Source organism: Camelus ferus, chromosome 5 (assembly GCF_009834535.1).
Source record: "Camelus ferus isolate YT-003-E chromosome 5, BCGSAC_Cfer_1.0, whole genome shotgun sequence".
NCBI classification, from domain to species: domain Eukaryota; kingdom Metazoa; phylum Chordata; class Mammalia; order Artiodactyla; family Camelidae; genus Camelus; species Camelus ferus.
In genome coordinates, this window is record NC_045700.1 from 50,199,363 (window position 1) to 50,215,573 (window position 16,211).

The window sequence follows — 16,211 nt, forward strand, 5'->3', positions numbered from 1 at the left end:
GATATGTGGTCATTTTCAGCACTGGACGCCTTGTCACTACAATCTATAAGCCCCAGCTGCCTCTGTGCCTCCTCTAAGTAAGTGCAGACACTCAGTTCAATCCTTGGCTGCTCTAACACCTGCTGCTTCCATGAGAGCAGATCTGAGGTGCACAGGGATGTGCACTATTTTCCAGGCTCTGATATCCAGGCTAGGTCTCAGTGGAGCCTGGAGTTCTACCAGGCATCCATCAGATTCTCTGAAAATGGTTTTCAGGATGACTGTGCACAATAACTGATATATCTTGCATATAAACACACATACACATATACATATACACAGTTACATATACACATAAACATATATATACACCTGAATATCTATAACTTGCTGTGTATATACATATGTATACATACAAATATATATACATATATATACTTAAAATTTTTTTTCAGTTATCTGAAATACAGTATGGCAGCATGGCATAGTGATTAAGAACAGAGGCTCAGAGTTACCACTGCCTTGATTCGAATTTCAACTCCACTATCAGTGGTGTTACTTTGAGCAAGTAAACTTGTTTAACACTGAATTTCCTCATTGGTAAAAAGGGGATTGAAATGTTAACTATCTCAGAAGGTTATGAAGATTAAATGAGGTAAGTTTGAATGTTTGTAAAGCATATTGCTCCACATGGAGGGAACATTCAAGAAATGTTAGTAATTATGATACAGTTAACCTTCAAAGCAAGGTTAGTTTTGTTGCCTGCTACCAATGGGGTTCAACTAGTTCTAACAAACTTAATATGTGTGTGTCCTCTTTGCAAAGTTCATTTCCAGCATCATACCAGATGTTCTGGGCATGACTATTGAGGCTCACAAGTCTAACCAGAAAAACTCAACAATCTTGAAAACCATTCCTTTCTGTCCCTATTTAGCACAAACAAAAAATAACTGTAATTCTAAAGCATGCAAAATGATTGGTTCTTATTTAAAAGAATAAATTTTTGTACATTGTTCTGATTAATACTGTTTCATCAGGAGTCTGCACCTGTGAGATTATACAAGAATATGAGACGTAAGTTGATGAGTCCTGGACATAAAAGGGGGAACATATATAAAAGATGTGGATGCAATTGAAAGTAAATTTGTATTTCTTTCTATTTAGGTAACATCTTACCAATTATTTGGTGGTTGCTATTCCAAATAGGTACGCAGAGAACAGATCTTATGTGAAAACCAGATATCTGGTCAGCCTAGAAGAAAGTAGTTAGTTAAAATTAAATATTATCTACTCATTTCTGACTTATAGCTTACCACTCTTCATAACAGATATTTTAAAATACCTTTAAAAAGGACACATTATAATCTAATTTTTAATACATACACTCACCTGCCTCTTTTCATTTAAAACCTCACAACAAACATCCCAAGGAAATCAAGCCCTAACCAAATACAAAGCAACCAAAGTGCCCCATGCCGACACTACCTCCTCCAAGCCCTGCAGCTAAAGAGGGCTGGATGTAGTGAAACTATCTTGACCACAATCACACCACCATTCTGGCAATCATTTCTGCTTTGAGTATTTAAAGCATTTTATTGAAACACTTGGCCAGTATTTCTTTTTGATTGAGCACATCTGTTAGTAAAAATGTTTGAGCTTATAATGCTACTATCTGTATATTTACTTTTAATACTCTTTATTTTAACATTACTAATTTATTATGTAGTAAAATCATATACTAAAACTGAAGTTGCAAAATATAAGATAAATGTAGCGATTCAAAGATCTTTCTGTACCCTAACACATTATCAGGAGATGATATATTTGAAACATAAATGTATAATTATCAGCACCTCTGATGCACCAGACACACTGCTGGATGTCAAGGATATAAAAATGAATTCAAGCAGTTACTACCCTTGAGTAGCTCACAGCCAGAAGTAGTTAAGATAAAATAAGTGTCCAACTAAAGAATGTTCAAACACTATTGAAAAGCCAGCAACTGACTGTGTTTAGAGAAATCAGGAGCAGTTTTCACCACTTAATACTGGGTCTTCCAAGGCGAGGGTGACAATGATGATGACAAGCTAACATTTATTGGATCTTCACTTGATGTCAGGCACCCAGTTAGCAATTTCATGTGCATTATTGCATACACTCATTAAAACAACCTTACGGGGTAGGTACTGTTAACATCTTCTCTTATCAGATAAGACTTAGAGAAATTAACTGCCTTGAAAGGGGAGAAAATGATTCAAAGGAAGTCACACAAGAACAAACACATCCATCAAAGTTACCTTCCAAAAGAACAAAGTGATTTTCTGCCTCTCCCCAAGGAGCAAGTCTGAATTACAGCGATGCTATGAGCACAAAGAGGAGGAAAAATTTGAGAGAGGTCTGGGAGACATACTCTATAGACTTGGGCCGGCCAGAGCAGCACCAGGATGGCTAGGTGTGTTTCGTTTTGGGTGTGGTCCCGCGCCAGCACCGAGCAGTAGGCACAATTGCCTCTGCCAGCTCCCGGATGACCATACCCCTGTCTTAGCTCTCGTAGGAAATCTGAAGCAGCTGAGGGGAGAGGTCACAGTGCAAGAAGAAAGGCAACACTCAGTGAGTGAGAGACACAAGGAGAGAGCCTGAGAGGCTGATGGTGAGAAAAACAAACCTTGGGCTGTTTGTCAGTGAAAGAAAAGAGAACTCTGTTTCCCAAAAATTATTATAGTTCCCCAAAAGAATTTTTATTCTAGGGAGGTGGGAGTATGTGTTCTCTTGTCCCTACCAAATTTAACATTGAGGTTTATGGTTTGAGTAAGGGTAGTGGAGCTCCTTGAGGCCGGAACACAGAAGGAGGAGGGAAATGATTCTGAGCTCAAGCTGACACACGCTACAGCTGAGACGGCAACTGGCCGGTAGGAGGGAAGGAGTCGTCAGCCTCTGGTATTAACCGAGTGAGTAAAATCACCAAGAAAGAACTGGTTAAATAAAAAGACAAAAAAGATAAAAAATCAAACCTGAGCAGACACAATATTTAGGGCAGGAAGAAGGAGGTGGGGTCAGCCAGAGGGATGGAAATGAACACCAAAGCTCATACTCTTCACCTCAGGCTTTACAGCGATCCTAATGTGTGGACACATTGCTACAACCGCTCTGGAAAGAGAGGTATTGACACATGTCCAGAGACTAAAAAGTATAATTGCTCTTTGACGTATCAATTTTATGTTTAAGAATTTGCCCTATGGTAAATAACACAGCTATGCACAAAAGTTTATATATAAAAATGTGAACCATAACTTTATTTACGACAATGATATATCACAAATAGATGACAATCACTATATATATATCACAAATCACTGAACATTCCCCTGGAGGGCGTCAGTTAAGCAAATCATAGCACAGTGGAATATTGTCCATCTAATTAAAATCATGCTATAGAAGAATATCTGTTAACATGGAAAATTTTACTATGTTAAATGATAATAGTATGAGTGTACAAACACATATTATATACATTGGAAAATTCTGGAAAATTTATAACCACCATAGCTCCCTTTGAATTGTTTGTCCATGGGAGTTTTTGTTTATTTCTTTGCTTTTCAAATAGCAAAGAATAGCTTTCTTTTTCTTTCTCAATTTTTATTTTTTACTGAAGTATAGTCAAAGTCTACAATGTTGTGTCAATTTCTGGGGTACAGCATAATGTTTCAGTCATCCATATACATATATTCCTTTTCATATTCTTTTTCATTATAGGTTACTAGAAGATATTGAATATAGTTCCCTGTGCTATACAGTAGGACTTGTTGTTTATCTTTTTTATATATAGTAGTCAGTATCTGCAAATCTCGAACTCCGAACTTAGGTTCACAGCAAAATGAGGGCAAGTACAGGCAGTTCTCATATACCCTCTGCCCACACACGCACATCAACCTCCCTCACCTGAGTAGTTGTATCTGATGAACCCACACGAATTCATCAGATCACTCGAAGTTCATAATTCACATTAGGGTTCATTCTCAATGCTGAACACTCAAAGGGTTTTGACAACTTTATAAAGACACATCCACCATTACAGTATCATACAGAGCAGTTTCACTGCCCCTAAAAATCCTCTGTACTCCACCTAGTCATTCTGCATCCCTGCTTACCTCTGGTAACCACAGATCCTTTTTTCACCCAGCTCTACTGAGGTATAATTGACAAAACTGTAACATACTTGAAGTGTACAACATGATGATTTGGTATATGAATACACTGTGAAAGAATTCTGCCTATGGGAGTTTTTAAATCACTGTTTCTCTTTTTCAAATTTTAGATAATGAATTCCTTGTACACAAGAGAAAAAGTTATTTTCTCAATAGAATTTATAGGGGAACCACTGTATCAAATGGTGCAGAATAGTCAAATAGAGTAAGTGCTGAAAATGGGTTACGGGATTTAGTAACAAAGCAGGATAACTGAAGGCAAAGAGAGTCAAGGGAAGACAGAATGGGCTCAGGAACAGAAGTCCAGTGGTTGGTTCCGGAGGAGACGAAGGCCACTCTGAGGCAGCAGAGCTGCATCAACCCAGAGCTAGTCTCGTGTGGGCTGAAAACAGGATGAGGGGAGAGGTGACTGAGGATGCTGTGAGTTTTTTTAATCAGTCCCACTGTGGCTGAGGGAAGGCAGTGGGGCCAGAACTAACTGGCTATGAGAACAAGGAAGAGGGGGCAGTGACGATAAGCCCCACAAGATGGAAGAGGGGAAAAAGGAAGGATGGCAGAGTATGATGGAAGGGAATTTTCTGATTTCAGGATCATTAAGGCAATCCCCTAGTTGTCTATTTGTGTCAGTGTGTGTTGTTTCTGGAAAGTTGAACCAATCCAGGTTAGTTTATATGACTATATGAAACAGCAGGGCCTGGGGGCATATGTCACCCTCCACAGGGGCTGAAGGAGAAGGACAAGGGAGATGAACCCAGCACAGAAGCGCAAGCCCTCTGAAGAATGAGGTCCCAGGAGGGAGAAAGAAGAAGGCATGAAGGAATTGTCTCTGTTCATCAGAGGGATAGTCCCAGGTCTCCAGACTGTATCAGTCAATGGAGCTCAAAATATCTATCTCAACCCCAACCAAGTCACCAAAATCTTCATGCCTCCATTTTGTCATCAATATTTATCTCCGGCATGCCAAACTATTAACATTGGTTATCTCCAGATTTTGGCATTATAGCAGATTCCCGCCTTTTCCTCTTTGTGCTTTTTCTTATTTTCCAAGTTGTTTTACGAGAATATGTGTGTGAAAGGGTTTCAAAATTTGTAAGGTATTTTACAAATGTAAATATCACTAGTATTGCAAGAAATATCTTCCCAGAAATATCTGCTCCATTGTTCCACAGGGTCCCTGCTCAATCATTCATAGTTTAAAATTCACACCATTAGAGTCCCAAATGTTAGACCACGTGAAACTAAGCAGCCTTCCAGGAGGCTCCCATTAAAATACATATGTTATCTGGGGGTGCCTAGTTCTATCCTATTAAAGATGTATATACTAAAAATTGTGCCTAGTCTCTGTCCTCATAGGGTTTCTCCAGTTAATGGATATAATTAAAGATGGTTTACCTCATGGAGCCACCAAAACATACTTGTGTTTTCCAGTCTCTCAAAGGCAGTCAAAGGAAACGTTAAAAGAATTGGTGAAAAAATAATACTGTTCATTAATGTGCAATGTGTTTTATTTCCCGAGGAAGATATGTGCAACTTTAACAGTAATCTAAAGTAACACTTTATCCCCTCAAACGCCAATCTACCAGTGAGAAATTCTGGTACTAGGACAAGCTGAGGGGGGAGATGTTCCGAGTCAGTCCCCTGATTTCTGAAACAGCAGGGAGGTAGTTCTTGGTACCGACCTCACCTGCACATAAGGATCCATCTCAATGGCTCTTCCAGAACACTGCCTACAAATGATCCTTAAATCCTGACAGAAGCACTCCAAAAAAATAACTGGCCTTTGGGCTGAGAGCTGAGGCATTATCTCCACCACCTATGCAGCCAAGTCTGCTCGACTCTGAGAATCGGGGGATCCCTGTTTGTCTTCACTCCCCACAGCTTCCCAACTGTAGATCTTACTCAAGTCTTAGTAAGCCTCCTGACTTTCCTTGTCCTCCTTGTCATCTGGAAATCCTACATCCATTGTCCAATCTTCCCTACCAAACTCTACTCTGAGAAAAGCATCTCAAGCTTACACTAACTATCAGTGACAGAGATTACCAGTAGCAAATGCATTTCAGCAGATCCGCAGAGCCCCCTCTCTTAATGGTTTCACTTTTGTACATTTCCTTTTGTCACTGAAGCATAACTGACAGGCCAGAAGGCATCACAGAGAATGGAAAAGGAGCTGTCCTGCCGGGCCAGCACTCAGCATCCAGACTGCGGAAGTACTTTGCCGTGAAGATCTGACAGGCGAAAGGGGCTTTAATGCTCAAAGTCAAAAGATCTCAGAGTCCACAGCCCCATTATCCTTAAGTGCTACATGACAAGGGTAAGAACTACTGAGTTGTCTATAACAGGCTTTAATAAAAAAAAAAAAATCAGAGAAAGAACTCCATACAGAAGAACTGCATAGGACTGAAGAATGACAGACTCAGACTTCACTGCGTAACTCTGGGCATCAACCCCCCATGTCAGAGGAGATCTGAGAGCTGATGGGTTTTCCCCTTCTCCTGAATTTGTAGCACACAGACCACCAAACCATCCAGGCATAAGGCATGCCCTACTTTTTAGTTATTTCCTGCCATTCCCCTTAGTGACCCTTCCCTATTTAAACCTTGAGTCTGTTCGTTCCTGTTGCAGGCAGAAAACACACCCTGCATGTAATGGCTCTGAAAATTCTCTCCAAAACTATACAAACAGAAGGAAATACTAAATTACACAATAGAATATTATACCTTATATTGAATAAATAATGGCTTGTTGTGCATTAGTGTATTTGGTTTAAGGTGTTCTTTTGAATCTAGTATGAAAAGTAGGGCAGAAAGCTTCACAGGTGATGCTCTAGAGCGTAACTAATTATCGGGAGTTGAGTTCATAAGCACAAGGCTAACTAAAAGCAAGGCCAGAGTAATTCTTCTGTGGTGAAGGTATTTGTAAACGGAGTATGCACTCCAGAAAGCCACCTGATACAATGGCAGGTCATCTGCAAATGCAGTTTATACACATGCTGTTGGGACAATCTCAGACAAAGATCTTAGAATAAAAGCCAACCAACACTCCATGCTGGCGAGGGCAACAGAAATTAACCCATCTGAATTCCTCAAAGATACAGCAAGGCAAGTTAACTTACTTAAATTTTGCATTATTTCAATTCTGGTTTTGAGTAACAGTTTATAGTTTTCAGAGGGCTCACAATAGCCTGGTAAAATACAATTTCATAGAAGATAAAAAGGGTGTAACATCTTAAAACATCTTTATAGTTTTGCTTGATTATAAAAATAATACAAACACTTGTGAAATTTTTAAGCTAAAACAAAATCAAAAGCTATAATCTTGCCATCTTTAGAGATGGCAACTGTTAACAGTTTGGTGTAAGTTCTTCCTAGATTTCTTCCTACAAATATGTTACATATTCATACATCAGTTTATAATATGTTCAACAATATATAATATACTTATAAATAACAAAGATAATATATTTAACAATATCCAACAATAATGCCTATTATGTACTAAATATTGTTCTACTTGTTAGGGATATATCAGTGAGCAAAGCCAAAATCCTCACCTGCAGGGAGCTTACCTGCTAGTGAGAGAAGACAGATGACAAACAATACAAAAAATATATATAAATAAATTATACATTAGAAGGTATTAAAAATTATGGGGGAAAAGTCGAACAGGATAAAAGGGATTAGAAATACCAAGAGCGCCAGACCTTATTAACAGGTAACACTTGAACAATGACTATATAGAGGTGAGGATGTGAGCCATGCAGATATCAGAGGAAGAGTATTTCAGCTGAAGAGTAGCCAGTGCAAAGGCCCTGAGGTAGATAGGTGAGTGGTATGTTCTAGGAATAACAAAGAGACCAGTGTGGCTAGAGGAGTGTGAGTGAGGGCTGGGGGTGGATAATGAGGTAACAGACTATATAGGGTAATGTAAGCCACTGAAAGAATTGCAAGGAGACTTTGAAGACTTTGTGCGGTACAACTTAAAAATTTTAAACCTCTGGCTATTGTACTGAGAGCAGACTGTAGAGAGGAAGGGTGGAAGCAGAGAGGGAGACTAAGAAGCTACGGCCATGACATACTCCAGAGATGATGGTGGCTTCAACCTAGCAGTTGAATGGTGAGAAGTGGTCAGATTCTGGATAAATATTGCAGGTAGAGCCAACTGGACCTCCTGATGAGTCAGATGTGCAACACAAGAGAATCATGCCATAACATTTTTTGCATAAGCATCAGGAAGTGAGTTGTCTTAACAGAGATAGGGAAACAGAGAGAGGAGCAAGCTTGGGAGAAAAAAGATTTGGGGCATGTTAAGTTTGAGACGTCTATTAGAAAAATATGTGCATATAAATGTATACATACCCACATATGTTATTCTATAGATATTTTTTATATATGATTCTAAACATACCTCTCTGTGGCTTGCTTTTGTTCTTGCAGCTATTTTTCCATATCAGCACACATAGATTGCCTCATGGGTGAGAGATATTGTGTGGACCCAATTTTAGTCCTTATTATAGTGTGGTAGGCAGAATTCTAAAGGTGGCCCTCTAAGACTTGCACCTGCTCCTTCTCTAGTTCACAAGTCTGGTATAATCCACCCCAACTCTGCCGTCAAGTGTGGGCAGGACCTATGAATATGTTAGGATTATTACTCCCTTGATTAGGTCGTTATATGGCAAAGGTGATGATAGCCACTCCTGGGATTACAAGAGTCACTCCTGACATCACGTTAAGCCTCTGTGACAGACAAGTGGACTGAGATTCTCCCGCTGGCTCTGAAGAAGTCAGCTGCTGTGTTGTGAGAGGGCCATATGGCTAGTAGCTGAGGGCAAGCTCTAGGAGTGGAGAGAGAGACCTCTGGTCAGCAGCCAGTAAGAAAATGGGAACCTCAGTCTATAACTGCAAGGAACTCCATCCTGCCAACAACCTGAATGAGCTTTGAAAAGAATGCCAAGATTAAAATGAGAATGCCACCTGGCCACCTCCTTACTTTCAGCCTTGTGAGACCCTGAGCAGAGAAACCAGTGACATCATGTCCAGATTTCTGACCTACAGAAGCGTGAGATAATAAAACAGATGTTTGCCTTAAGCTGCTGAATTTATAGTGATTTGCTACGCAGCAATAGAAAGTCAACATACATGATATTCCTGCCAATGTCTTTAGGAGCCAAGCACAGATGCCCCCACCACAGAGCAAATGACTGTTAAACTACAAAACCTGCTAGCATGATAATCCATCAACGTGAGTGTTTCTTGAGCCACTATAAATAAACATAATCAGTTATATTTAGTAGATCTTTTCTGTCTTGCCTCCTTTTCAAGGATCAAGGAATCTTATAACAGAATAAACATATAGTGATCTTCATAAGGCTACAGAATTTAAACCTCAGAAATTTGGTTCTGGCTCTGTGACTGTCTTATATAACTATTCTGTCATAATTTTCCACTCATAAACAAGGAGTCTGACTTTAAAACAATGCATGTTATGAAGCCCAGCAGGCACCACTCCTAGGAGTCAGCTCAAACAGGCAGACAGAGGGCAAGTATTCACTGCGCCTCGCCTGCTAAGTTGTTCTGTTCAACCCAAGGAGGGAATGTCATTAAATATTTAAAACAATCACAAAGAGAACACACAGCAGGTGAACAACTATGATTACTTGCCCCACAGCCCTCACAGCAAGTGCTTGACAGCACCTGGGAGGAGGTTTATATCACATTAAAGACAGCTCTTTGTAGCTTCTATCAAAAGGAAGAACAACGGTTTCACCACTGAGATTTCAAAATAAGGATCATTCTCTTGTTGCATATCTTTGGGAAGAAGACTTAGCAGAAGTTACTACAAGGTAGGAAAGACACAGAAATTAGAAATATAGTTTCCATTTTAGCTGTACAGCTAAAGCAAACCTTGACAGAGTAAATTCTTTCTTGTTAGCTACTGACTTTTAGCTTATGTTTAAGGATTGGTGGGTTGCTTGGGCCTGGGCAGTGTAGTCAGCCCCTGAAATTTGATCATTCTAATGTGCCTAGGCAACCTGGCCCCTGGATGTCTGGCTAGCCACTCTCGTGAAGAGTCAGGGCTGCATACTGCTGGTCCCTATAGGAGAGGGTATGGTGAACATCTCCCCAGGGCAGCCCAAGGCCACCGGACATACATCCAGCCTTCACCACCTTTGTAGCTGACACCTGCGATTTTTCCTCCTCTGACCAGACAGGAAAAGACCTGGTTTGCTTGAAGACCTATGATTTATCAGATTATTGCCACCACCCCTTCTTTACTGCCAACAAATGATCCCCCTTAACTCCCCTCTTTGGCTAGAGACTTTCCTCCCACTGTGTTCTGGAGGAAGGGGACACTGACATTGGCTTGTCCGTATCAACAGACAAGCTGGTCTGCAGTTCTGGACCGTAAAGAACTCCTCATTCAGAGAAAAGGGCTTGCATCTAGCACTCCCTTGGAACCAACAGACTAGTCCTGAATCAGATTAAAATCCTCACCTGATATTAAATGGGACTGCACAGGTTATAAAATATTTATATAGAATTTTACATGTTACAGCACATATGCCAGCAGTATGCCCAAGACCACTCAGCTGGTGAGTGGGACGGACAGGACAAAAAGGTAGGTCTGCTGGCCATCCCTTCATGTGCCTGTGTGGAGAGAGGAATGACAGAGTTGTGATTCTGTTTTCCAAGCAGCCCCTTAGCAGCTGGTCCTCTGAGAGGCCACTCAGGGAGAGAGCAGTGAACTGGAAATCAGAATGTCCACAGTCTGTTAGTCTGTTCTGTGCCCTGTCTCAAGGAAGCTGTGTGGCCTTAGGCAAGTCACTTCAGCTCTGAGTCTCTGTTTCCTCACCTTTAAAGTAAAGAAATCTCTACTATTTCTATTAACTGAACGTTGATGTGTCTATAGTGTGAAACCTCAGCATAAGGCCAGTCTACTTTGGGGTGTTCTATTCCAGGTCACTATTGTCTAATAAATTGGGGTTCTTCTCCACATTCAGTGAAGAAATTTCAAGTTGCCAAAATTAGCTATTGAGAAACTTAGGACAGATACCAGTGTTCAGAATAATTGTGTTTCTGGCAAATGTAAATCCATTACATAGACTTATATTGAGAAAATCTGTAGGTAAAAATAGGAGATGCTTTGAAAAGGATTCAGGATTCCCCATGGAACCTTTCTGCAAATTATCATTTCTGTTAACCAGCCTCAAACCATTCAGAGGAATCAGTGAATGTGGAGAACAAAAAAGCAAGCACTTTTCCAAATGGGAACACTTATTGGAGATAATCCATTAATCTTGGATTTTAAAACTCTTTCCTTATATTCTACCATTGATAAACAACTACTTAGTCATGATTACTGGGAAAAGTTATGGACCCATGTGCTAAATTCAGGAAGAGAGGACTCAAACCTTTGTAAGAAGACAGCACTGTTCTAAAAGGTACCCTCTGTCTCTAGAGTGATTCTAGAATTACCTTGAGTGAAAGGGTGAAACAATTCCATTTTGTCGTGACATTTTTTTTATCTTGAGGGAAATACTTAATATGTTAATGAAAGATGTTATCTGAAATGATTGTCCTTATCTTCTGATCTACACTCCCTTACATAAGGCTTTGTGAGGAGAGGGTGCAAGCCTCTCAGCCTCTTAGGGGCGTGGTGCTGTGGCTCAGCCTGGAGTCTGTTTCATTCATTATTAACATAAGCAGTTGACATCTGTCACTGAGGCAAAGTGTTCTTGAGATGGGAGATAACCTAAGCAGATAAGTAATTTTGCTCTTCCTGGTACATAAGACACACACACACCACCACCACCACCACCACCACCACCACAAACACATGTTTGTAGGACAGATCTACTAACTGCCTGTGTTTAGGCAGAATTCTCTCTCTCTGACCTCCATATGCATCAATTCATTCTTTTCCAATTCTTTTCCCCTTCAGCATGAGAAGGGAAACATAGAGTAACTTTAAATTTCAGAACCACACAAAGAGAACATGTAAAAATCATGGTATTGTGCATCTTCAGATTTGCATTTAAAATCCAGTATTAGCTTTGTGGCAGACAGAAAGCATTTTGGGTGGAAGGCCAAGAAATAGTGATAGTCTAAGTCCTTGTTTTATTCTATCATAAGGAAGAAAGGGATTTCACAAAATGTTCACGGCTTAACCTACCACAGTTTACAGACATCGTTGCTTCTAACTACTGGATCAGGGCATGAAATTTTTATGCTCAATCCCACAGAATTAACGGCTGCATTTTTGCTCGAGAGCTCACATTGTTCTTTGTACGGATCAGCGGGGCAGGTCATCTTATTCAGGAATGGATTGTAAGCCCGGAGTAAGATGTAAACTGGCTGTGTCACTAATCAGGAAGAGATGTGGTAAATCTGCCTGAAGACTTCAGGATACGAGATATTCAAGCTCACTGTATTGTATTAGCAAGAAGTACTCTTGAGATATTAATTGCTCTTGCTATATATGCTGCTTTTCATAAGAATAAAAAAGCAATGATTGGACAAGAACTTTTTATTCCCTGATAAAGGTGAAGATGCCTGTAGCCTATGACCCAGCAGGTCACTCTGCTAGGTAGAGATGCTAGAAAAACTCCTGCACTTGTGCACTTGGAGACATGGACAAGAATGTCCTTGGCAGTTATGCACGTAACAACAAAATGCTGAAACCAAATGTCCATCAATGCTATGGTGGATAAATAAAGTGACATGTATGCATACAGTGGAATGCCTAGCAGCACTGAAAATAAATGAATGAATTACAAATCCACATGATTCAGGAAGTTTAATCCAACTCATGGGTTGAATTAAAAAGCAAGCCATAGGAGAAGACATACAGTATAATTCAATTTCTATAAAGGTTATATGAAGTCCAGAGACATGCTAAATGAAATGATGTATTTGGCAGGGATTCAAACATATGTGATGAAACTATACAGAAAAGCAAAGGAATGTTAAGTTCAAATTAGGACAGTGGTTTATCTCTGGCGGAAATAAAGGAGATGGGATTAGGAAAGATCAATACAAAGATTCAGAATTAATGATCGCGTTCTTTTTCTTAAACTCGGGGTGGGGGTGAGTGTTTACTATATCACGTTTCATTATACTTTTACATGTCTTACTCACCAACTTTCTAAAATGGTGTAATTTGTTGACTCTTTGCTTCTCCAGAATTTGACTTTATGGTCCAAAGCTAAAAGCAGAATAATAGCAATCCATACCAAATTTCGCTCTACAGTTTGGAGTAGGAATCGACCATTGTCTCTTGACATCTAGTCTAATATGCTGATTTGTAACAGTGAAATGGTAATGAATGATTTTTTCCTCTATAGCAAGTTTTTCACTTTGTTCAGCTATTACTGAGGTTAATACTAGAATACTGAGAGCATTTCTTCATAAAACTTTGTGTTTAGAAATCTGTTCATCACTATTCTCTCTTTAAAGTCAAGGAGGAAAGAAATATAGCAAAAGGCAAAACTTCATAACATCGGCCCTAACCCAATCGTAATGCTAATGACACAAATATTGACACCTAGAAATCATTTCTGCTCTGCTGGTCACAGAACCAAGGTGGTAGTGTTCTTCCTTACAGGAGGAGAACTAAAAAAGCTTTGGACTGTGGACTTTCCCAAGGAAGGTATCTCAAAGCTCAGAAATAATGTATCAGGACTGAAGAGAACTAGACGGAGGTTAGCGCTGGGGCAGCGAAGGGAGCACACTGGAGAGACACCCAATCCAGACTGGGAGTTCACGAAAGGATTTCCAAGGTACAAGCATCTCAGCCTGATGCTGAAGAATGAATAGGAAATCTGTAGAGGATGTAGCCTTGGAGGAGAGAATTCCAGGCAGCCACAGAGAAGTGGTAGGTTTGGGGAATTTATGATTTCTGTGCAGAGACCTGCGAAGGTATAACTGCAGTAATCTGACTTGGATTCCAGCCTCCCCACCATCCCTGTGTCCCACGCCAGATACTAGAGTCAGCACAGGCCAGGATTCAGAGGAAAAACTGTAGCATCTGAGAGACCAGGACTGAATCCTTGTCCATCTCCAGAATAGTAGACCAGCTCTCATTTTTGATGAACTGTCCAGTTATCCTGTCCTGTAGCCAGTGAGGTCCTTCTAAAGTATAACTCCTGCTTCTCACCCATTTAAGACTCAACTACTGGTTCTCCATTGCTCAAGATAAATACTCAAACTTCTTAACACAGCTCTCAAAGTCTATGGGTGAGCTTGGCCCCTGCTACCTTCTCCAGCTTCATCTACCCAACCCTCCAGCCACAAGAATGCGTCACTGTCTCCAAGCTCCTCCCGCCCCTCAGCCTTGTCTGGAGCGCACATTTCCTCACTCCTCCTCAGCACAACACTCGTGTTCCTCTTCAGGTCTAGCTTGGCTATCTAGAATAGAAACTTGTAATTTATTGAACACACACACACACACACACAAACTGTAGAGACATTTTGTAAGTTCATGGAGATTTATCTGTATGATACTCTATACTACTTCAGAATTTAAACTTCTGCTGAGTCAGAATCAATATCGTTTTAATATATTCCATATATCAGTACAATGCGCCTACATAATTAACATTAAATAATAACAGAAGCCAATGCACTGTTTCTTGGGAGCAATCTTAAAATATGGTAGTTGGTATGGCATCTATTGGGAAATAACTATGCTATATATACATTTTTATTATTGGCCATTTTGTAGTTTAGTATAAACTATGTTTAATATAAAGTGTGCATGGGTATATTTAATGCATGGGTTTAATTATATGTTTAATACAAAAGGTTCTCAATTATCAAAGAGCATCAGACTAAAGGACCAAGAATGTCCTTGGCAGTTGTGTACGTAACAGTGAAACACTGAATCCAAATGTCCATCAACACTATAGCAGATTTAAAAAGTAACGCTTTTTCGTACAATGGGATACTTTGCAGTAGTGAAAATAAATGAATGAATTACAAATTCACGTGGCTCAGGAACATATACTGAATGAAAAAATAAGCCACAGAAGAAGACATAGAGTATAATTCAATTTACATAAAGTTCAGAGACATGCAACATGTAACAATATATTTGGCAGGGATTCAAACACATGCAATGAAACGATATGGCCATTTTGCCACAAATCAGGGTAGAGAGAGGATGCTTTTTTTTGTCATTCAGCAGTACTAAAAGTCAGATCCCAGGGGAAAGATGTAGAAGAACTGCCAGTAAACTCAGGGGTTGCTGTTGGTCTGCATGATGCTCTTTTTGGCTCCAGCCGGCAAGCCATCAACAGGGTGACAACTGAACCTTAAGATTGCAACCAGAGGCCTCCACTTACCTCGGCATCAAAGCGGGGGTCCTGGTAGGCATCGCTGATGTTCACTGGGAGGCCTGTAGAAGCCACCAGCTCGGCAACACTGTTATTTATCAGCCAGTCGGAGTACGATGACTTCTCCATGCTTTCTTTGAAACTATCAGAACACCAAGGCAGGCAGTAAGAAAAGAGAGGAATATCAATTTGCCTGAAAGCAAACCCTGCAAGACTACACTCATAGCCAGATTATCTATCCTTATTAAGAAGGAATAAATGACTTTAGTCACAGAACAATAGTGAGATAATTATCAGTAGCTACTTCAAAAAGACTCACCTGCCATCATGTAAAATAATCATTGGTCAAAATGATAGATTCTCTATGATCTAAATAACAGCTCTAGATTGTATTTAAGCCCCACAGAAGTCAGGAATAAAGCAGGTAATCAGGTAATGACCAAACTGATGACAGGACACCAACGCCTTGGCCAAATAAATTCCACTGACCCCCGACTCCTACCCCCAGTCCACACCCTTAACTGAGCAGACTAGCTGTCTGGCACCAGGAAAAATTAAACCCAAGAATGGGGAAGAATCAGGAAATAAACTGAGAATTTCCAAAACCTTAAGCAGAAGAGCACATCCAGACTGCATGTAATCTTAGTGACTATATGACTGTTTTGTAGTGTCAGCATATGTTTCTTAACAAGAATTCA

The 16,211-nt window shown here is 40.0% G+C and overlaps 1 protein-coding gene across 1 annotated transcript in view; it reads right to left on the reverse strand.

Annotated features, from left to right (window-relative positions):
* PDE11A (phosphodiesterase 11A) overlaps positions 1–16,211 on the reverse strand; it is a 327,882-nt gene that overhangs the window by 147,712 nt on the left and 163,959 nt on the right. Inside the window, exons 6-7 of the mRNA XM_032479754.1 lie at positions 15,523–15,655; positions 1,156–1,231 (exon numbers count right to left, since the gene is read on the reverse strand). Of these exons, the coding sequence (XP_032335645.1) occupies positions 1,156–1,231; positions 15,523–15,655 (209 nt within the window). The remainder of the gene's footprint in view (positions 1–1,155; positions 1,232–15,522; positions 15,656–16,211) is intronic.